The sequence below is a fragment of the Myotis yumanensis genome, unplaced genomic scaffold (assembly GCF_028538775.1).
Source record: "Myotis yumanensis isolate MYYU_CA2020_CCGP unplaced genomic scaffold, mMyoYum1.0.hap1 SCAF_7, whole genome shotgun sequence".
In the NCBI taxonomy this organism is placed as follows: domain Eukaryota; kingdom Metazoa; phylum Chordata; class Mammalia; order Chiroptera; family Vespertilionidae; genus Myotis; species Myotis yumanensis.
Window position 1 is genome coordinate 12,551,114 of NW_027223758.1, and position 22,599 is coordinate 12,573,712.

The 22,599-nt window shown below is 49.5% G+C and overlaps 1 protein-coding gene across 1 annotated transcript in view; it reads left to right on the forward strand.

Moving 5' to 3' along the window:
* The first annotated feature begins 500 nt into the window (after window positions 1-500).
* Window positions 501-22,599, forward strand: part of PTGIS (prostaglandin I2 synthase) — a 35,599-nt gene continuing 13,500 nt past the window's right edge. Inside the window, exons 1-5 of the mRNA XM_070419781.1 lie at window positions 501-754; window positions 10,938-11,061; window positions 12,996-13,174; window positions 15,325-15,468; window positions 19,204-19,355. Of these exons, the coding sequence (XP_070275882.1) occupies window positions 681-754; window positions 10,938-11,061; window positions 12,996-13,174; window positions 15,325-15,468; window positions 19,204-19,355 (673 nt within the window). The 5' untranslated portion in view covers window positions 501-680. The remainder of the gene's footprint in view (window positions 755-10,937; window positions 11,062-12,995; window positions 13,175-15,324; window positions 15,469-19,203; window positions 19,356-22,599) is intronic.

Below are 22,599 nucleotides of genomic sequence, written 5' to 3' on the forward strand. Positions count from 1 at the left end.
CCTCCCTGGAGCAGTGGTTCTCAACCTTCCTAATGCCGCGACCCTTTAATACAGTTCCTCATGTTGTGGTGACCCTCAACCATAAAATTATTTTCGTTGCTACTTCATAACTGTAAGGCATTGCTACTGTTACGAATCGTAATGTAAATATCTGATATGCTATATGTGTTTTCCGATGGTCGCGACCCACAGGTTGAGAACCGCTGCCCTGGCGTTATGCAGGTTACACGGGGTGGGGAGTGGAGGGTCGGTAGCATCCCGCCCAACCCCACCCACAGCGTAGAAATCAAGTCTCCAACTCCCGCCTGGGATGGGGGCGGGTGGAAGCCCCTCCTTCCCCTCCCACCAGTCACCCTCCCGTCTCCACTCCCCCACCTCCGTATTCCCACCCCTTCCTCCCTCGCATAGTTTCTCCCTCCTTGCATCCTCTCTTTTCCATCACCCCTCCCGCCCCACCACGCCCCCTCCTTCCTCTCCAACCCGCAGCTCCCCTTCCCTCCACCCCGCATTTTCCACTCCCCCCACTTTCCTGGCCCAGGGGTGGGCCTGTCTCGCGCGAGCTGAGGGGAGGGGTCTCCAGGAGCTCCCCCGCCCCCCTCCCTGCGCCGCCTAAAGGCCCGGCCAGAAGCTGGTCGGAGGGCTCCGCGGCGGAGAGAGGCACCTGGATCGCCGGCCGGGCCATGTCCTGGGCCGTCCTGCTCGGCCTCCTGGCCGCGCTGCTGCTGCTGCTGCTGCTGACCCGCCGGCGCACGCGGTGAGTACCCCTCGCCGGCCCGCCCGGCCCCCCAGCCCAGCCCCGCCGGCCCGGCCAGACAAAGGGGCGTCCCCGCTCCGGCCTGGCTGCAGCTGGGGGTCGCGGAGCCGGCGGCAGGCCCCGGCCGGAGCCCCCGCCCCGGTGCCCACTGCCACCCACACCCCCACCCCGGGCGAGCCCCTCGGAGGTGCGAATCCAGGCGCCCGGCACCAGGGCTCCCGCGCGCATCCCTGGAGGGGCCGGGCCTCTCCGCCGGCGCCGAGAAGCGGGGAGGGCGGCGCAGTAAGGTGTGGGGACCGGCCGGGACCTGCGGTGGGATTGCAGGTGGGGACCGAGGTCTCCGGGCGAGGAAGGGTGCGCCGACGGGCTGGTGTGGCCCCCGCTCCCGCTCTTCAGCTGCCGCCTGGGTCCAGCACCTCCCTGGGGTCGACCCCAGCCTTGCTCTCTGCAGCCCTGCGGGCCTTCTCCTCCCCATCCCCGATGGGAGAACTGAGGCTGCGGGGGGCAGAGGCCCTGGGGGATGCCCTCTGACCAGCCCCGAAACCACCTTCCACTGGATTCACAGGTGGGGCTGGTTAGGCTGGTACCCCCCGCCTCTGCCAGGGGAGAAGCGGGTCTCCCCGCCCCTGAGGTTCCTGGCCCCAGAGGCTGTCCGGTCCCATTGAGAATCTGCAGCTCAAGAGAAAAAGTAAAACTCATTCAGTTACACTTCACATCAGGGAGATGGCAGTAGGTCTCTTTCTTTCTCTAAAACATTTTCAAGGTTAATTTGAATTGCACACGGAAGAGCGGAATGCCTTTGACTTAACAAATATTCCGTTAGGCATAAGCCCTTCTCACCACCCTTCCGACAATTCTGGACTCTCCTGCGGATCCGATTGGGGCAGCCTTCCAGATCTTTTGAGAGCACACTTTTCATTGTAGACTAGCGTTACAGTTACAGAAAAGTTGCAAAGGGAGTACAGCGCGTTCTCAAAATGCCCCTCACCCAGTTTCCGCTCCTGTTGAGTTTTCGTTATAAATGTATATTTGTCAAAACTAAAAACCAACTCTGGTCTGTTAGGACTAACCGAACTGCAGGCTTTATTTGAATTTCATCAGTTTTTCCATGAATGTCTTCTTTCTATTCCAAGAGCTAATCCAGGGTGTCATATCTCTCCGGCCTCCTTCCTCTGCTGTTTTTACAATTACTCTCTCACACATAGACGTGAACCTTAAACAATACAGCCAGTGTAAGTGCTTGCGTGTGTGTGTGTGTGTGTGTGTGTGTGTGTGTGTGTGTTTAAACTGGAGTATCTGAAAATTTCAGAAGTTTTTCTGGAAACTTTTTATTTTTAAACAGTAATGTTAGTTGAATTTCCAAACAATAAGTTCACAATATTTTTCTTCAACAACCAGACACCTTTTTAAGTGAAATTGAAAACCATGTATTCAATCATTTGCCTGGAAAGAAAAAGAAAAAGACAACAAATAAATTTCCCTGTGATGAAATGAATTATTTTCCCTGAGTTGTCAGGCTTTTCGGAGACGCCATGGAGCGGTGTTTTCAGACTTGATGTTGGCTTTTTCCACCCCAGATTTTAGTTGTGACATCCCTCCGCACTGCTACTGGAGAGCTAATTCATTCTTTTGATTTTCTGCATAGGCTTCCATAGTATGAATAGTGGCAGGCTTCTTTCTGCCTTGTTATTCCTGCCCCTATTCATGGAGTTTTAGGTTGTTTCCAGTGCTTTCGCTATTTCAGACAATGTGCTGTGGTTTTCCTGTGGAGACTCCTGGTCTGTGCTTTTCTCTGGGGTGATGGGGGCCACCATATAAATACGTGGAGTTGCCTGGCCAGCATGGCTCAGTGATTGAGCGATGACTTAGGAAATAGGAGGTCACGGGTTCGATTCCTGGTCAGGGCACATGCCCAGGTTGTGGGCTCGATCCCCTGTGGGGGCTGTGCAGGAGGCAGCCGATCAATGATTCTCTCTCAACATTGATGTTTCTCTCTCCCTCTCCCTTCCTCTCTGAAATCAATAAAAAATACATGGAGTCTGGGAGGCAGGGTGCTCAGTGCCCTGGGTGCTCAGTATATGGACATTTCCAGCTTCTAGGAATAAGAACAAGTTGAATAACCACTCTGCCTCAGTTTCCCAATCTTTAAAGTGGAGATGATGATGATAACAGTAGCTGAGAGTGGAATTGCTGGGTTAGCGGGAATGCCAATTAAACATTACTTTAGTTGATTCTTGCTAAACCCAGAGAGCTAATGTATCTTTGAAGGTAAGTTGTTCACTTTTATATCTATGGGTGGCTTAGGAGATTCCATAGTGGGTATTGGGGGAAAGTATGGGCATGGGGGTCACTGACAGCTGGAAGACAGTTGCATGGGGACCCCAATTCAAGCCCCCAATCTCACTTCCTCCTCCCAAATTGGTGAGGGGCACTCTTGTTACCCCCATTTTACAGAGGAGGAAACTGGGGCTCAGAGAGGCCAAGCAACTTGCCCAAGGTCTGCCTGGATTAAAAATCTGGGCTGCATGGCCGAAACCGTTGCTCAGTGGATAGAGCGTCGGCCTGCGGACTGAAAGGTCCCAGGTTCGATTCTGGTCAAGGGCATGTACCTTGGTTGTGGGCATATCCCCAGTGGGAGATGTGCAGGAGGCAGCTGATCGATGTTTCCCTCTCATCGATGTTTCTAACTCTCTGTAAAAAATCAATAAAATATATTTAAAAAAATACCTCCTTTAAAAAATAAATCTGGGCTGCATGAAAGTTTAATTCCCAGGAAAAATGAATTCTCACTCTTTGTATACATTATATTTGTGATCTGAATGCTCAAAAGTCTTAGAACCACACGGGGTTAAGATAGTAAGAGACGCAGCTATGACCAGAAGATGCTTAAGAAAGCACAAGTGAACAAGTACTGGAAAAAGAGGCAGATGATGCTGGTGCTGTGTCGATGGTGTCAAACAAGCAAGGCCCTGCAGTTCCCTTGTCTGTTCTTTCTCCTGCCTGACCCTCTCAGTAACGCTCATAACCCCATCTCACAGCCCAGTACAGAAATTACATTCCACATTTAGCCGGTTCCAACGTGTATGTTTTTCCCAGTAAAAAGAGAAAAAAAAGCACTACTTCAGTCAGTCAGCAGCTCTGTCTTTACCTGCGGCTTTGTTCTTTATAAAGTTAAAAAATTTACTTATGAAAAATGTCAACTATACAGAAAAATAGAAAGCACAGTACAAGAACCCCCGGTACCCATCACCTTGATATGTAAGTTTTTTGATGGGAGGAAAATTCAGTGTCTTCAAAAGACAGAGTTTGTCATCACAAGGACCATCTTAGCATCTGTCGACTTAATTAAACGTTCAAACCTGTAAGAATTTTGTGAGTTTATTCAAGCCAAACTGACAATTGCCGGGAAGCAAAATCTCAACGGATTGAGAAAATGCTCCGGAAAATGGCAGTTTTGCACCTTATTTTATGCATCAGAATCAAAGGGGAAGGTAGGGGGTTACATGAAATCGTTAGAAATAAGGCGAGCCCCCCAAATCAGGGGTCCTGGTAGAATACAAAGCATACTCGGGAGCCAACAGCAAGCAAATATCTTTACTCCAGCAGGAGGGTGCGCACACACATAGTCAGGGAGCACACGCACACTTTTATTCCTGATGCATGTGATCTGTCCCTCACTCTTAATTGGAAGATCTTAGGCTCCCAGTCTTGTGCAATCATCACCTTGATTTGACAGTTGTCAAGATTTTAAAAAAATTATAGATATCATAATATCTTACCACTAAATATTTCAGCGTGTATGTCAAAAAAACAATGACAATCACAATTCTGTTATCTTGAGAATATAAAAAAATAATTCTTTTTAAAAATATATTTTTTATTGATTTTTAGAGAGAGAGGAAGAGAGAGAGAAACATCGATGAGAGAGCAAAACATCAATTGGCTGCCTCCTGCATGCCCCCTACTGAGGATCAAGCCCAAAATCCAGGCATATGCCCTGTCCAGGAATTAAACCAGCAACCTTTCCATTCACAGGATGATGCCCAAACAACAGCCCTATTGGCCAGGGCTAAAAAATAATTTCTTTAAAAAATATATATTTTTATTGATTTCAGAGAGGAAGGGAGAGAGAGAGAGAGAGAGAAACATCAATGATGTGAGAATCATTGATCAGTTGCCTCCTGCACACCCCACACTGGAGATCAAGCCCGCAGCCCGGGCATGTGCCCTGACCAGGAATCGAACCATGACCTGCTGGTTCATAGGTTGACACTTAACCATTGAACCATGCTGGCTGGGCTAAAAAATAATTCTTAATGTCATCTGGTTCCAAGTCCAAATTCAAATTTCTGCAATTACGGCAAGAATTTTTAAGCCCAGCTTGGCAACCATGAGTGCTTCCTCCTGGGAGAGGTGGTAAGCTGGGAGTTAGGAATCTGCTTGTTGTGCCCATTGAGGCTATGGCCTGCCATGTGAGCATCAGAAACCTTGTTTTCCTGGCCCCAGTTTTTCCATCTGTGTTCTGAGCTGGCTCATGTAGCTGGTCTCTCATGCCCAAGCCACTTCCCCAGGCTGAGTGCATCTCTTCCTCTTTGGGCTTGTGTGCTTGTCACCAGGAGCCTTGGGAGAGGTCTCCTGGGTGGGAAGCCCCTTTTCTGGGGGGACCGAGGCCACAAATAGCATCAGGCGAGGGTTCCTGGTGGTTCAAGGGCTGATCTGGGCCCTTGCAGAATATGGAGTTTCTCGGAACAAATAAATCTGTCTCCTTCCAACATGTACTAACCAGAGGTCACCAACTGGTGGTCCATGGCTGGATTCAGTGCCAGGTAGGTCTGGTGTGTACCACAGCACAAGGGGAAAGAATTGGGGGACTCCACACACAAAAACTTCAGATTTCCAGCTTCTTATTAGAAATTGGAACATCTAACAACACTTGCCTGGGACTCAGTAGGAGAAGCCTCTCTATTACTGGTGGCCACAGTCCCCACCATTCCCTAGTGCCTCTCCAACATGCAGCTGTTGTATTTGTCACTATACTTCACCTACTCAGGGCCAGGCACTGTTGTCAACAACTAGTGCCACCTTAAGAGACACAAAGTTGGGTGAGATGCATCCTTGACCCTCTCCCCTGATTTGCAAAGAGGCGAGTGGAGAGAGAAAGGGCAGGATTGGCGAGGTTGGCAATAGAGTCTGTAAGTGAGGAATGGGCAGTTGTTGGAGGACCCCACACGATGGGAATTAAAACTACAGGGGAGAATCAGAAAAGGTGCCTTGGTGTCTGAGGCGGGCCACCATCCGCTATGTGGGCAGGAGCTGGGGATGATAGGGTCAACCCTGCATCCTGCCTGCTCCCCGCTCCCCCACCCCCTCCCGGGCCTGGCTGGCAGTGCCTGAAAAAAGTGAGAGTGTCAGAGAGGCTAGCGACTGCAGACCCAAAATAGAGCCTCCTTCACCCCTGCTGGCCAGCCTGAGTCACTCTGGAATGTGAGTTAGATTGAGGGCTGTGGGCTGGACGAGTCCTTGGCCACAGGGGTCAGATGCCTGGGCTCCCAGCTTCCTGCCTTTGTCTGCACCTCCTAGGGCTTTTCTGGGGAAAGATGAAAGCTGCCGGAAATAACACCTGGCTTGCTGGGGCGCTGCTGCCCAGATAAAGGGGATAAAGGTTGATAAAGGAAGCCCCAGCCCCACCCCCACCCGCATCCCCAAAGAGGTCTTAGGGAGACCATCTCAGGCCCTGCATTTGGGCAGGTTTCTGAAACCTCTCTGTGACTCAGTTTCCTCATCTGCAAAGTGGGGGTGCAAATGCCCACTTGGGGTGACTTGAGGCCAGGGTAGCACCTCTACAGCCAGACCTGCCTGAATTAGAAACTCAGATCCTCTGCGGTGACTCCGCCCCTCTGCCTCAGTTTCACTTGCTGCGAAATGGGCTTGATAGTAATAATTCCTCCCTCAGAGGGTGACACAGCCAGGGCTCATTAAGTAGTAGCCAAGCAAGGAGACCTTTGGAAAATGCATAGCACCTGACATATTGTTGTTACTCAATAAATGGCGCCTGGGAGTCTAATTGGTCCTGCTTCTCAGACCCACCCCCCTGCTCCCAGGTCCCGAGGAACCAGGCACTCACTGTTCTTTCTATAACTCCCTTCATCTGCATCACAGCCTGATGTGGTGAGTAGTGTTGTTGCTCCATTTTTCAGATGAGGAAACTGAGGCACGGAGAAGCAAAGTCACACAGCCAGCAAGAACATGACTGGGATTTGAAACCAGAAAGTGTGGTGCTAAAGTTGGGCTCATAACCACCATGCCCTCCTGCTTTTTGTGCAAAACACTGCTGTTCCCGTGCCCATCTCTCTGGGCTGGTGCGCACTGAGCTAGCAAGTTACTCCAACCCTGGGCTCTGCCAGTGTGACATCTTACCGTTAAATGGAGCCTTTTGGGAAAGTGGCCTTGACTCAGGGGCTCACAAAATGACTAGGGGAGAGGGAAGGTCCTGGTGTCTCCCTGGTGCCCCCTTAGAGATTCGAACCCGCGACTTTGTAAGTCTCCTCAGTGATGGGCTCAGAGGCAGAGTGGGGCCAGGGAGAGAGGAGGAGGTGACTGGGCGAGGCACTTCCCACGGCCCTCATACCTCAGCTCTGATTCTGCTCCCACATCTCCCCAACTCCAGCTCTCAAGCCTGACCATTCTCTCCACTCACCACCTGTCCCCTGGGTTACATTGGAGGACAGCCAGACTGAGGGGGCAGGAGGCCATGGTGGAGGAAGATGGAGGGGGAGGAAGGATGCAGAGAAGTTGGTGCTCCCCTGGACTTCTGGAAGTCGGGGAGTCGGATGCTCGGGCTGGCTCACTGGGGACCGTGACCTACGCTTCCACCATCATTGCTCTCCAGGATGATCACAGTAGGCTCCTAGCACATCTCCCTGCTGCCTCTCTGTTGCAGCCTTGTAAAAGCATAATCTTATCGCTTCTCAGCTCCCACTTCAAACCCTCCGGAGGATCCCCATCTCACTTGGCGTGCAAGTCAGACTCTCTCCTGGGCTTTCGGGGCCTCATGGTGCACAGGTCATCTCCAACATCACCTCCTACCTCCCACCCCTACATTCTCTACTCCAGCCACACTGGTTCCTGCTCTCATGACAACCTCACCAAGTCTGTTCCTACCCCAGGGCCTTTGCACTTGCTGTTCCCTCTGCTTTTGTCTCCTCTCTTCCATTGTGCTTTCTTCTCATCCTTGGGACTTGGCTCACATGGTACCTCCTTGGAGAGGCCCTCCCTGACCACCTTCCCTAAACTAGCCCCCTCACTCATATCACCCTTCTTTTTTTTCCTTTAATGAGATATAATACATATACTATAAATTAACCCTTTTAAGATACACAATTCAGTGGTTTTTAGGATATTCACAGGGTTGTGCAGCTATCACCACTACCTAATTCCCGAGTATCTTCACTCCAAATAGAAACACTGCACCCATTAGAAGCCACTCTTCATTCCCCCCTCCCCTCAGCCCTGGGCAACCACTGTCTATCTCTATTGATTTACCTTTTCTGGACATCCCATAGAAATAGAGTCACACAATGTGTGGCCTTTCGTGTCTGGCTTCTTTCACTTAGCACAGCGGTCTGGAGGTTCTGCCACATTATAGCGTGATTTAGTGCTTCATTCCCTTCTATGGCTGAATACGTTCCCAGGCACGAGTACACCGCCTTTTGTTTATCCATCAGTCAATGGTCATTTGGGTTGGCTCCACTTTTTGGCTGTTCTGAATAATGCTACTGTGAACAATAGTGTGGAAGCTCATGTGTGAGCATAGGTTTTAAATTCTTTGGGGGGTATATGGCGGGGTCACATAGTAACTCTGTTTAACCTTTCAAGGAACTGCCAGACTGGTTTCCAAAGCAGCTGCACCATTTTACATTCCCACCAGAAATATATGCATATTTCCGTTTCTCCTGCACGTTCCCTTTTTTTAAAAAATGAGGCTCATCTCAGTGGGTGTGAAGTACCGCATGGTGGTTTTGTTTTTACATTTCCCCAATGACTAATGATACTGAGCTTCTTCTCATGTGCTCACTGGCCATTTGTGTCTCTTCTTTGGCAAACTGTCCATTCAAATCCCTTGTGCATTTTTAAATTGGGTTATTTTTCTTTTCATTGTTGAGTGGTATCTTCTTTATTTTCTTACCACACTCCTCCCTCTGAAACGTTTGTATGTCTCCCTTCCCTTCCCTTCCCTTCCCTTCCCTTCCTCTTTCCCTTTCCCTTTCCCTCCCCTCCCCTCCCCTCCCCTCCCCTCTCCTCCCCTCCCCTCCCCTCCCCTCCTCTTTTCTTTTCTTTTTTTTCTTTTCTCTCCTTATTAGTGTGTACGCCCAGTGAGGTCAGGGACCTTGTCTGCCCTGTTCACTGCTGTGTCTCCGGCACCCCAAATGGCGCCTGCTTTACAGTTAAAATTTGGTGAAGGAATGAATGAATCCACAGTGAAAAGAAGAGTTGGGATGACTCACTTACTCATTCAGCAGACAGGGAGCTTTCTGAAGCCCTGTGGTTCTAATCATTCAAAGACGACACCACGGGTCCTAGCCTGGGTGTAGAGACCTCCAAGGGGTCCACTCTGAGCACCGGCTCTACACCTTTGCGAGGCTCCTTTTGTGATCATGATACACGTCTCATTAACTAACAGCCCTCTCTCAGAGGGTGGTGGGGGAGGACAGGATGAGTGCTCATATACCACGTAATACCCACTAAGTGCTTAGCCAAGGGCAGTGCCCAGTGCAGGTACAATGTAAGTTTGAACGGATTCGTTTTTATCTTGTGCTGCGTTACAAATTATTACTCACTTAGCTTAAAACAGCACCAGTTGTTAGCTCCCAGTCTGGCGGCCAGAAGCCAAGCATGGTGTAGCTGGGTCCTCTGCTCAGTTACAAGGCTGAAATGAAGGTGCAGGTGAGGCTGCCTTCCTGTGGGGAGTATCTGGGGAAGAATCGGGCTGAATTCAGGTCCTTGTGGTTGTGGGACTGAAGCCCCCATTTCCTTGTTTGCTGTCAGACAAGGTCCACTCATCGCTCCTAGAGGCCACCTTCATTCTTTGCCAGGGGGCCCCACCCACCTTCAAAGCCAGCAACAGTCTCTCCCATGCTCCGAGTCTCTTTTTGTCAGGAAGATCCCTGCCTCTTGGAAGCCCCGTGTCCGCCTGATTAGGTCAGGCCACTAAGGAGAATTGTTCTTCCTTAAAGTCAACTATACCGCCTACCCCCTACACAATGGGAGGAGTTTATACAAGGGATAGGTCATCTTAGAATTCTGTCTATCTCAGTGAGCTGCAACTGTTATTAAACTCTCAGAGGAGTTGCTCTGCTCTGAGAGATGATTCTGATCTATCACAAACCCAACCTTCCCACCCCCAGGCTAAGCTAGCATGTACCCCTGGGACATCCCCACAGGCCATGGGCCTGGCCTCGGGCCACCTGAGATAACTCATGCTGAGCTGGCAAGGGGCAGCCAGGGGTCAGCGATGAGACCCTTCCTTCTACTGCCTTCTCCCACCCAGCTGTGCTTTCCGGTCTCATCCTTTTTCTGTGGGCATGACAGGGAGTGTGAGATGACCAAAACCCTGGTCCATGCTGGCTCAGACAGAGACTTCTGTACCCTTATGGTACTGGGTTCTGGAAAGCTCTCCCACTCTTAGAGAGATGACCGCCTCCATCACCTGGTCCCCCAGCTTCTGCTTGCATCCCCCTACAGTCGGTTCTCTACTCAGCAACCAAAGGTTCCTGAGACTAAGCCAGATCATGTCCCTACTCTTCTTCAAACCCCCCATGGCGCCCACCTGACTGAGACAAAGCTAACATCCTCACAGCTGCCTACAGGGCCCTGCACGGTCTGGCCTCAGCCTCTGCTACTTTTCCTTGCTCCCTCCAATCCAGCCGCACTGGCCTCTGTACTGCTATTTGAACACACCAGGCGGGATCTAACTTCAGGGCCTCTGTGCTTGTTCTTTCTAGCTGGAGGCTCCTCTTCCAGATGTCCATGTGGCTCCCTCTCTCACCACCTTCAGGTCTTTGGTCAAATGTCTCCTCAGGGAAGCCTGCCTTACCCTTTCCATTTAACATCAAACCCCATGCTCTACACACTTGACCCTCTTCCCTGCTTTATCAAATGGTGATAAGCACTGTGGTTTCTGCAGGCGACCTGGCGAACCTCCCCTGGACCTGGGCAGTATCCCCTGGTTGGGCTACGCCTTGGAGTTTGGAAAAGATGCTGCCAGCTTCCTCACCAGGATGAAGGAGAAGCATGGGGATATCTTTACTGTAAGTATCTCTTGGGAGGGAAGGGGACGAGCAGCTGGTCCTGTCATGCCTGATGATGACTGATTCCTCCAACATCCATCCATATCCTGACTCACTCATTCAGCATCCAGTGGTCCCACCAACTTCCTATCCATATGTCTCTCCACTGTACACCCAATGATTATCTAACATCCTTCCCTTCGCTATCCCTCTAGTATCTTCCCAACATTGAGCTATCCAGTCATTCAATGTCTAGCCATACTTGTACATCAGTCTAACCGACTTCTATCCATTCATTCAACTTCACCTATCCAGCAGCCACCCATCAATATGACATCTCTTCTTCTGCCTGTCTACCCAATACCTAAGTAGCACCCTTCCATACTAATAGCCACCCAACACTCATTCACATATTCCATTTCCATAAAACCTCCATCTATCCACCCATCCATCCATTTTCCTATACTAGTATACCTCTCTAACATTCAGCCAACTTTCATTTGTATATTCAATTTCCACTAACTTCCATTCTTCCACATATCTACCTGTGTTTCCATCCATCTGCCGCTATTCACCCAACATTCTGTTATTAATCCATTCCATATACATCGATTTATATCTCCATCTATGCACCCATTCAACCTCCAAACAACCATCACCCATCCATCCACCTTCCGTGTGTCCTTCCAACTTCTTCTGTTCACCCAACATTCATCCTTCAATCCGTTTACCCGATACCCACTTAGCATCCTGCCACACATGTACCCAACATTCATCCAGACATTTAGTTTCCAACCAACTTCCAGCCACCTATCCATCTTTCCATCCAATATTCAGTGATCTGTCTTACCATTTATTCCCCCACCAATAGCATTATTTTCTTAGATATTGGCCTGTATCTTATAAGGGAGTTTCATTAATGTGACTCACAGGCCATACTTTGAAAATAGGGCCAAGGCAATTTAGAATTGTGTGACCCCTGCATAGACATTAGAGGGGAACCGCCCTTACCTTTGTTTCTGCAGAATTAGAGCTCTCCAGTGCTGTTTCCTTTCTTTCTGGGGCAGCGTGTCACATACAGAGCTCAGCCTCCCAAAGAAGTGGGTCTTGCTTGCACATCCGCTAGCATTTACCCAACGGCATCCATATGTCCTTCCTTCCTCCCTCCCTCACTCTTCCCTTCCTTCCTTATTTCATTCCATCATTCATTTGTCCTTCCATCTATCTATCCATCCACCCATTTGTAATCTATCCACTAGCATTTACCCATCAATATCCTTCTGTCTATTCATCCATCCATCCATTTATCCACCCATCTGTCTATGATGCACACACACCCATCTGCTGCCTTCTGTGGGCAGACTCCCTCCTGTCTGCTGGAGACAGGACAATAACCAAGATAACCATGGTACGTGCTTAAGAGTGAGGTGGTTAAGCCAGAACCGGTTTGGCTCAGTGGATAGAGCGTCAGCTTGTGGACTCAAGGGTCCCAGGTTCGATTCCGGTCAAGGGCATGTACCTTGGTTGCGGGCACATCCCCAGTAGGAGATGTGCAGGAGGCAGCTGATCGATGTTTCTCTCTCATCGATGTTTCTAACTCTCTATCCCTCTCCCTTCCTCTCTGTAGAAAATCAATAAAAAAAACATATTTTGAAGAGTGAGGTGGTTAAGAGAACAACCTTTGGTTCAAAAAAAAAATACAGAATTCCAACTCTAGCTCTGCCACTTCTCAGCTGTGTGATCTTGGGCACATTACGTGCCTTCTCTAAGCCTCACTTTCAGCTGTAAATTGGTGAATGATGGTCTCTACCTCCCAGGGTGGTCGTGAGTGTAGATGAAAGACCATTGTCCGCTAAGTACCGAATGGGGCCAGTGCTCGGTACCGGGTGAGCCCTTCATCCCTGAGCACTGCTGCTGTTCATAGAGGCACTCACTGTAACCTGCCAACTTCCCAGGTGCTGGTGGGGGGCAGGTACGTCACCGTCCTCCTGGACCCTCACTCCTACGACTCAGTGGTGTGGGAGTCGCGCACCAAGCTGGATTTCCACGCCTACGCTGTCTTCCTCATGGAGAGGATTTTTGATGTGCAGCTTCCGCACTACAACCCCAGCGATGAAAAGGCCAAGATGAAGCCGTGAGTGGTCAAAGACAGTACCTGCGCGTGGGCCGGGGGCGGGGGTGATCTGTTTCCACCCGCTTGTCTCCACAACAGGTGTCCAGTAAAGACATTTTGTTTTGAGAAGATAAACAGAAACAAAAGAAAAAAAAACAACTCCTACATCTTAGGAGACAGCTCTGATTTGAAGAGAAGGAGACCAGGGTTTGGATCAGTCAGATCTAGATTCAAATCCCAGCTCTACCCTTTCCTAGCCTTGGGACTCCCCCTCTCTGAGCCTCTGTTTCCACATCTGTAAGATGAAGAGAGATGGGTGGGGTGGCTAATATTTCTGATCCACATTCTGCGTCAGGCATCATGCATGATCTCATTAGTCTTCACAACCATGCTGGAGGGTGAGTAACCTACAGCCCCATTTTATAGATGAGGACACGGGCTCAGAGAAGTGACTTGCCCTAGGTCACACAGCTAGGACACGGTGCAGGTCCTGAACATAAGGAATACTTACATCAACAAGGGGGCACGTGAGCGCGGTTACTCAGTATTCATTCTGCAAACATCGGAGGACCAGCTAAGCACTGCTCGCCATCCTAGATGCAGAGGGTGCAAAGTGATGCCAACCACCACCTGAGGACACCTACCACATGCCAGGTGTTGGATAGGCACGCTTTCGTATGTGTGCAATAGCCTCAAGAGGTGGGTGCTTTTATTCTCATTTTACAGATAAGGAGTCTGAGGCTCAGAGAAGTGACTTGCCCAAAGTCTCCTGCTAGTAAGTGGCAGAGCTGAGATTTGAACCCCAGTCTCCAGGTTCCACAGCCCATTCTCCTCCACCCAACGTACTGAGGAAATTAGACTCTGCATCCGTCCCTAAAGAGTCACGCAGTCTGATGGCAGTCTTTAGTGATGTGTCTCCAGGAAGAGTAACCTCCTAGTAAAGTGTCTAGAAGGCTGGGTTTTGCAAGACTGCTAAAGTGGAGGAGAGGCCAGCCGTACGAGTGAACACTGATGAGAAGCAATGCCCTGTCTGACCTTGGCTTTGTGTGACAGCTGCTAGGAGTCTTCCTGAGCCTGTGAGTCCCGGGTCCCACCACTCCAGGGGGACCATGAGAGTTCATTAGCAACAGGAGTCCACAGTTCACTGCATCCTGCCCTCCTACCCAGGAAGGACCCCCGTTTCCTCCAGCGTCTGCCCCCAAGAGTTTCTGGGAATTTCTCACAAGTTGGCATGATGTCTTCTGGGTGTGGCTGCCACATCTGTTGAAGGCTACTTTCTCTGTCGAGGACTAGGGTCTGGAATGGGGTCGGGGAAACAAGGTCAATCGCAGGCCCCTGTTTATTGAGCACTTGTAATGTGCCAGGTGTTCTCTCTTAAGCCCTTTACACACATCATCTCACATGGGTCATGTCTACTGTTATTCCAACAATGTTCCAACTTGAACATTCAAAAGCTCTTATTACCTGAAAGTTCATGGAACCCCTCCGGAGTTTTCCACTCTTGAGATATCCAAGAGCCTAGGGCAGCGGTTCTCAACCTGTGTGTCGCGACCCCTTTGGCGGTCGAACGACCCTTTCACAGGGGTCGCCTAAGACCATCCTGCATATCAGATATTTACATTACGATTCATAACAGTAGCAACATCACAGTTATGAAGTAGCAATGAAAATAATTTTATGAGGAACTGTATTTAAATGGCCAGAAGGTTGAGAACCACTGGCCTAGGGGTTTACTCAGTCTAAAGTGGTCCTTATCCAAGTTTATGTGCCCCGAGGAGGGACTGTGGTGGTTAGGAGTTCAGACTCTGGAGTTGGGCAGGTCAAGGTTTCAATCCCAGCTGTATCACTTGCTGGTCGGTGACCTTGGGCACGTCACTTCCCTCCATGTCCCTGAGTTTCTCTGCTTGTAAAATGGGTATCATAATAGTCACTATTATCCCGAGAGTAATCAAAAAAGAAATGAGATCATTGCTTAGCACAGTAAATAGTATTGGTCGGCATTGTTAATGATGGTGGTAATAATATCATCTTATTTAAGCCAATCTTCCAAAAGCCCTCATTGCCTACAAGGACCTGGAGCCCTGGCACCCTGAGGTTGGGGGAGGGAGGTACCCGTGTGCGGATATTACCTTTAGGAAGCTGCACTCTCATTTCTTTGTTCCCCGCCTCAGGACTCTCCTCCACAGAGACCTGCAGGCGCTCACGGATGCCATGTACACCAACCTGCGCACTGTCCTGCTGGGCGACGCCACAGAGGCGGGCAGTGGCTGGCATGAGATGGGTCTCCTCGATTTATCCTACAGCTTCCTGCTCAGGTGAGCCCGGGCAGCCCCCCTCTCCTACACTCTGGAGTGCGACCTTTGGTGTGTAAGGGATCCACATTTTCCCTGGAGCGCGGTGCAGACACCATCAAGGGCTGTGACTGGTCTGAGCAGTGCTGGTTTGGTCCACCCTGTCATTGTGGAGCAAACAGGTCCAGAAAGGGGCAGCTGAAACCACCCAGCAAGTTCACAGCAAGGCAATGCCCAGGTCTCCTGGCTTCTGCCTCCCTGTGTCCTTGTGTGGGCAAGGAAGTCAGAGAGGAAGCTGTGGCCTGGAGGTACACGGGGGGAGAGATGATGTGGTGGCAGCTGGGTCTGTGTAGGCCCATGGTAACAGCAGGCACAGTTTGGGGGTCAGATGTAAGTGGACCCCTGTATCTGTAGGACCCAAGGCCTGGGCTGGAGCGCCTACCTCTTTGCCTGGCAGCCTAGGGCCTTTCATCGCCATCTGGAGCCCCTGAAATAGAAAGGGATGGATGAGTTGGGTGACGGACACTGATATGGAGGTTCACATGGCTCCAGACCATGAGATGCCACCCCTTACATCTTCCTATGCAGGGCCCTGCCTCACTCAGAGTCGCATCTAAGCTCTTACCCTGGCCTATAGGATCCTGCATGATCATCCCCCACCCCTCCTGCTCTCATCCCCTACTGCTCTCGTCCCCATCGCTCTCTTCCCTGTCATCTCACCGGCCTCTTTGCTGCCCCTTGAACAGGCCGGGCATACTGTAACCTCGAGGCCTTGAAGTTTCTGTTCCCTTGCCGGAGAATGTTGTTCCCTGCGTATCTGCATGGCTCCCACCTCACTTCATTCAAGTCTCATCTTAAGTGTCACCTCCTTCAGAGAAGCTGTGTCTGACATCCCATTTAATACGACCCTCTGTTGCTACCTAGCCACATTCCAGCTTTTTCTCTACAGCTCCTAGCGCCACCTATAGGTTATGTGTATTTTCACACATTTAATTATTACCTGTCCTCAGCCAGGTAAGGTGTTCTTTTGATGTGAAAGTACCTTAGGAAGGGCCCTCACTCCCACCGTGTGAAACCTTTTGGCCTTCTTGGTGTGTCTGTTTTTTTATTGCCTATTTTGGTAGAAATATCTGTACAGGAAAAAGGCTCTCTGCTTTAAGAAAAACCCCCGTGCAAGTGGGATGACAAATGGCGACAGGTGTTAAACTGCAGTGTCACGGGGACCACAGGCCTGGTGAGGACAGCCTGACCCTGCCAGCTCATTGCTGTCTAAAAGGGGAGGCCGTGACTCAACTCCTGCCTGGGGCTGCCAGGCCAGACTGGGGCTTGGGGGCCAGATTCTGCCCTTTTTCAAATTGAGATGAGGGGGCAATCCAGCTTTTGTGTGAATTTTCTCAAATGTTTAAATATACATTCAGTTTGTTTTTAGGAAAACTCTGTTGACCAAACAAAACCTGTTTGAGACTGAATCCAGCGTGCAAGCTGCCCTTTACAGCCCCTGCCCTGGGAAACGGCACTGGTCTGGGAAGAGGCCAGGGCCTCGCGGGTTTGGGGGAGAAGGGAGAGAATTCCTCCTGTGCTGATGCGGAGGCGTGAGCAGGCCAGCGGGTTGGAGTCTGGGAGGAGCTCGTTCTGAGGAAGGATTGTCTTCTCTTAGTCAGTGGGGTGGGCAGGTCGGGGGCCCCCATCTCTGCCACATGGAGGCCGAGCCTGGATGAAGGGAGGTAGAAGGATGCAGGGCAAAGGGGGTCAGTAGCCCGATGATCCTGTAATAGTCTCCTGAGATCAGTGTTGTCAGCATTAAGTTCTAACTATCCATCCATTCACCCACCCACCTTCCTGTCTGTTCGTCTACCCATCCACCCGCCCTTCCTCCCATCCAACCTTCCATCCATTCATCCATCCAGTGACTATTCATTGGGGGCCTACTATGTGCCGGCACTGTGCAGATAAGGGACAGAGTCTGGGCTAGACAGGCCTCTCTCTCAGCCCCCAGCCTCCCTCATTCCTGCATCCACCCTCTCCTTCTCAGGAAAACCCCTCTCCTGGGAGGCCCAGGGACTAGGAGGAGCTCGAGGGGGAGCACTGGGCTTCAGTCGTGTCTCTCTGCAGAGGCCTCGGCCTGCCCCTCCCACCACGTGGAAAAGTGAAAACCTGTGGCTTTCCTCCTAGGACTGAGGCCAGTTGGCCTGGGGCTGGGGCTGGGCTCTGGAGCATTCAGAGTGGTGGGTGGTGCAAACGTTTCCTCAGGGCGCATTCCTACAGGCATGTGTGTGTGTGTATTTGTATGTATGTCTGTGGTATAGGTGTGTGTGTTTGTGTGTATGAGTGTGTGTGTGAGGGTGTGTGTGTGTGTGTACATGTATACATGTGCGAGGGCACACGCGTGCTCCCGTGGCTTATCCTTTCTCCACACCTACATCCCTGTCCTTCTCCTGTCGGACTCCTCAGGTCAAGCTCAGCCTCCTTCTCCTGGTTGCAGCCCCCACCCCAGCCCTGTATAACCAGCCTGCTCCCACCCCTGATCCCTCACATTCCAGCTCTAGCGCCTGGACCAGTGACACCTGGCGGCTCTGACCAGGCTGAGTTGCTTCCTCAGCTCCAGGCCTGTGCCCAGGCTGTGTGCTCTGCCTGAACCCCTTACCCCTCTTCTTCCCCCTGCTCATCCTGTAGGTCTTAGCGCAGACCCTGCCTCCCCAGGGAGCCTGCCCTGCCTCCCTCTCCTGGTCTGTGGCTCCATCGTGCCTCACGGCCCCCCTCACTCACTCTGCTGTGGCCTCACCAGCCTCCTTGCTGCTCCTCAACACTCCCGTCTCCTTCCTGCCGTGGGTCGTTGGCACCCACTGTTCCCTCTGCCTCGGACCCCCTCCCTCTGCGCTTTCCTGGCTGGCTTATCCCAGCCTTCAGGTTTCAGCTTAATGGTGAGCCCCATATACCTCTGAGTGCCAGCTGACATATTACTTGTTCACTCATTTCTCTTGCCTATTGTCTGTCCCCTGTCCTAGAGTGTCCGCTCTATGAGAACTTGAGGGTTTTGTCTGTTCACAGTGACTCCCTGGCCTAGAACAGTCAGGCATATAAAGGGTGTCCCAAAATTCACGCAAGAAGTAATTTTGATGGAAAACACAGGTTTATAATAAAAATTGTAAATGTTTTATTGATTCATTAAGTATACAGTATAGGGTTATGTATGGAATAGCTTATCGGGTAAATGGCCTCCATGGCTTTGCTAGCACATATGCACTCTTTTGTTGAAATTTTCCATGACCGTTTTGCATAAATGTGGCTGAATTTCGTTGATACAGCGCTCAATTTCCTCCTTCAAGGCGTGGGTGGTCGTGGGCTTATTGGCATAAACCTTAGACTTCAAAAAACCCCAAAGAAAAAAGTCCAGCGGCATTAAATTGAATGACCTTGGAGGCCAATTCTGATCACCAAAACGGGAAATTACACGACCAGGAAATGACTCATGCAGTAATTGAATTGTTTCTCAGGCTGTACGGCATGTGGCACCGTCTTGTTGAAACCACATGTCGTCCACATCCATTTCTTGCAATTTAGGCACAAAAAACTGGATTATCATGTCGCGATAGCGAGCACCATTAAATTCAAATCTTGCGTGAATTTTGGGACACCCTTTAGTAGGAAAAGTAGGTGCTCTTTGGGTGTATGAATGAAGAAAAGCTTGGAGGCTGCTGTGGGCGGGTTTGGCCGGGAGTGACCAAGGAGGACCCCTGATCTGCTGTTTGCTGCCCCCAGAGCCGGCTACCTGACTCTGTACGGAGTCGAGGCCCTGCCACGTACCCAGCAGAGCCAGGCCCAGGACCGTGCCCACTCAGCCGACGTCTTCCACACCTTCCGCCAGCTCGAGCTGCTGCTCCCCAAACTGGCGCGTGGCTCCCTGTCAGTGGGTAAGCACTGTGGGGACCCTGGTGGGCGGTGGGGCAGACCGAGGGACCCAGAGGGGGCATCCAAGCGCAAGGTGGGGGATCTCACTTGTACGGTGGGGAGAAGAGCAAGACCTTCCCAGAAGGTGGCTGTCAGGACTGGCTGATGTAATAAGAAAAAACAGCACTGTTATTTCTTAGCGCTATGTACTAGGTACCAGGTAAAATAAGCATTGTCTCACTCAGTGCTCAGAACAGCGCATCACTTCATTTCCTTTATTTATATACTGTTAGAAACCAAACTTTAACACATTAGAGTGTTTAAGTGAAGAAACATTCTCTGGTTAACAGCTCATAGATATAGACAGTAAAAAGTAATAATATTCACTCTTCCAAGCCCAACTTCCTAGGAATCCATTTTAACATGGTGATTTATATCCCTTCACAGTGTTGTGTAGGAACGTTCTGTTTTGCAAACGGAGACAGATATACATATCTGTGTGTGTATTTACAAAAAAGGGATTATGCCCATTATTTGCAACTCATCTTTTTAACCTAACAATACAGATACATTTCCCTTGTTAATACAAGCATTTTCTAGGTTTTAGCCAATGAAATTAGATAAGAGAAGTCAGTTACCAATATAAGAATTAAAACTATCCCTATTTGCAAATGAGCAGGCACTGTATCTGGAAAACCTCAGAAAATCCATGGTAAAACGAACTGAAGCAAAACAAACAAAACAACAAAAGAAGAAGAAGAATCCAGCAAAGTAGAAAGATATAAAATTAACATAAAAAATACAGACACATTTCCAGCCCTTACAGCGATGCCTCTAGTAGTGGGTTGTTATAATTGTTTCCGTGTGTGAGCGTGTGTGAGCGTGTGTGAGCGTGTGTGAGCGTGCGTGTGTTAGTTACAGTATTTCATTGTACTGATATCTTTTCTGCCATCTGGTGATTTTATTTCTTGATGATAGTTTCCTGGAAGTGGGATTGTCAGGTCAAAGGGCATATCCATTAAAATAGTTATTAGTGAGTATCACATCATCTCCAAAAGATGGAGCAATTTCTACGCCTACCCAAAAAGAAGGAGCCCACCAGATGTTATCAGTCTTTCCACATGTTTGCCAATCTGATGGGCAGTTTGTTTTAATTTAGGTTTTCCCACAACTGTGTCAACATGCACTTGTGATCCTTTAAATCCTTGCCAATCCGATGGGTAAGGAAAGAGCATCTGGCTTTCTAGGCATTTTCCTATTGACTGAGATGAAACATGCTTTTGTGTTTCACCAGCCAATTGCTTTTCCTCCCTGAGTTGCCTGTTCATGTCTCTAAACGTCTCTTTAGAGGCAAATCCTTATCTTATTGACTCCTGCCATCAATGTTGGAAGTTTGGTACCATTATACCCATTTGCAGGTACGGAAATTGAGGCTCAGAGAGGTCCCTTGTCGTAGACACACAGCTGATAGGTGGCAGAGCCAGCAAAATGGAGACTTGGTCAGCCTACAAAATGCTGAGCATAAAGAGTCTGCCATCCCAGTGCCCATTGCTTCTCCAGGGAAGGGTGATTTCTCCATGGCCCTGCCACCACACTGACGCTCCATGGAATCTGGATAGATGCAGTGGGGACCCCTCCGTCATTCTGGGAGCAGCAGCAGAGGGGAGGGGGGGCAGGGGGGAGGCGCTGGTTATAGGAAGGCTGCATTTTCCAGTATAGGCAGCAGGTGGCAACATTGGGAAAGGTTTCTCAGCTCCAGGTTGGAGGCTGCGGGGCAAACCTGTCCCTATCAAAATATAAAATGCACATGCTTTTAATCCTGAACTTCCACTGCTAGGAATTATTCCACAGACATGCTCGCACATGTCTACAGACACACCAAGATATTCATTGCCATGTTGCTTGTAACGGCAAATGCTAGAAACAACCTAAATGTCCACCAGCAGGGGCTGATGAAATAAGTTATTCATTCACATAAAGGAAAACCGTGGGACCATAGAACAGAAAGGGGTGAACTGCATGTACTGCTAGAGGATTGAATCCTCTATTATGACAAAGGTGCGGGACAGTGGGTATATTGTGTTTTTTACCTTTCTTCAGCTTTATTGAGATATGATTGACAACCAGAACTGTGTGAGTTTAGGGTGTATTGCATGACTTGACCTACATATTCTGTGAAATGATTACCACAATAAGTTTAGTTGACATTCATGTTTTCTAAAAATGTGAGAACATGTATAGATTTTTGTTTCTGGGAAGGCTGAGATGGGATGGAGAGAAACTTACTTTTATAGTATACACATTTGAACTGTTAGAATTTTTTTTCTTTTTCTTATTATTTTTTTTACCACACAATCCTCTGCTTTAAAAAAATATAAACATATTTTAAAAGAAAATTGACCCTTTCGGGGACTTTACTCTATTGAGTCTGGTATTTCTCTTACAGTAGGGCAGTGGGGGCAGGGGGCAGTTAAACAGAACCCTAAGCTAAGCAAAATGTTCCTTTTTAGAACATCCATTTTACTGGATTATTGGGGAGGAATGCTATTTTATTTGAATTTTTTTTTGGGGGGGGAGAGTCATTTTTATATTAAAGAATCAGAGAATCGCCCTGACTGGTTTGGCTCAGTGGATAGAGCGTGGGCCTGCGGACTGAAAGGTCCCAGGTTCGATTCTAGTCAAGGGCATGTACCTTGGTTGCAGGCACATCCCCAGTGGGGAGTGTGCAGGAGGCAGCTGATCGATGTTTCTCTCTCATCGATGTTTCTGACTCTCTATCCCTCTCCCTTCCTCTCTGTAAGAACTCAATAAAATATATTTTTTTAAAAAGAATCAGAGAATCTAATACAAAAACCTAATTCATGTTAAAGGGAAAATGCAGACTTTGAAGGCCTGTCTCTCTCTAAGGGGGGCCCCTCTGTCCCCCCCAAGTCTCTAGGGGGCAGAGGCACTTTTGAGGGAAAACTTGAGAGGCACTCAAGCCTAGGACCCTCTTTTTACAGATGGAAAGATCGAGATCCAGAGGTAGACAGGGCCTCAACCAATTCCACACAGCATGGGCGGACTGGGATTCGAACCTGCTTCTCCTTGGAGAAATGTCTATTCAAGTTCTTGGTCCATTTTTGGAATTGGTATTGTTTTGGGTTTTTGTTGTTGTTGAGTTGCAGGAATTTTTTTAAATATATTCTGGGTACTAGATCCCTATCAGAGAGATGATTTGCAAATATTTTCTCCTCTTCTGTTGTCTTTTCCCACTGTGTGGCTTTG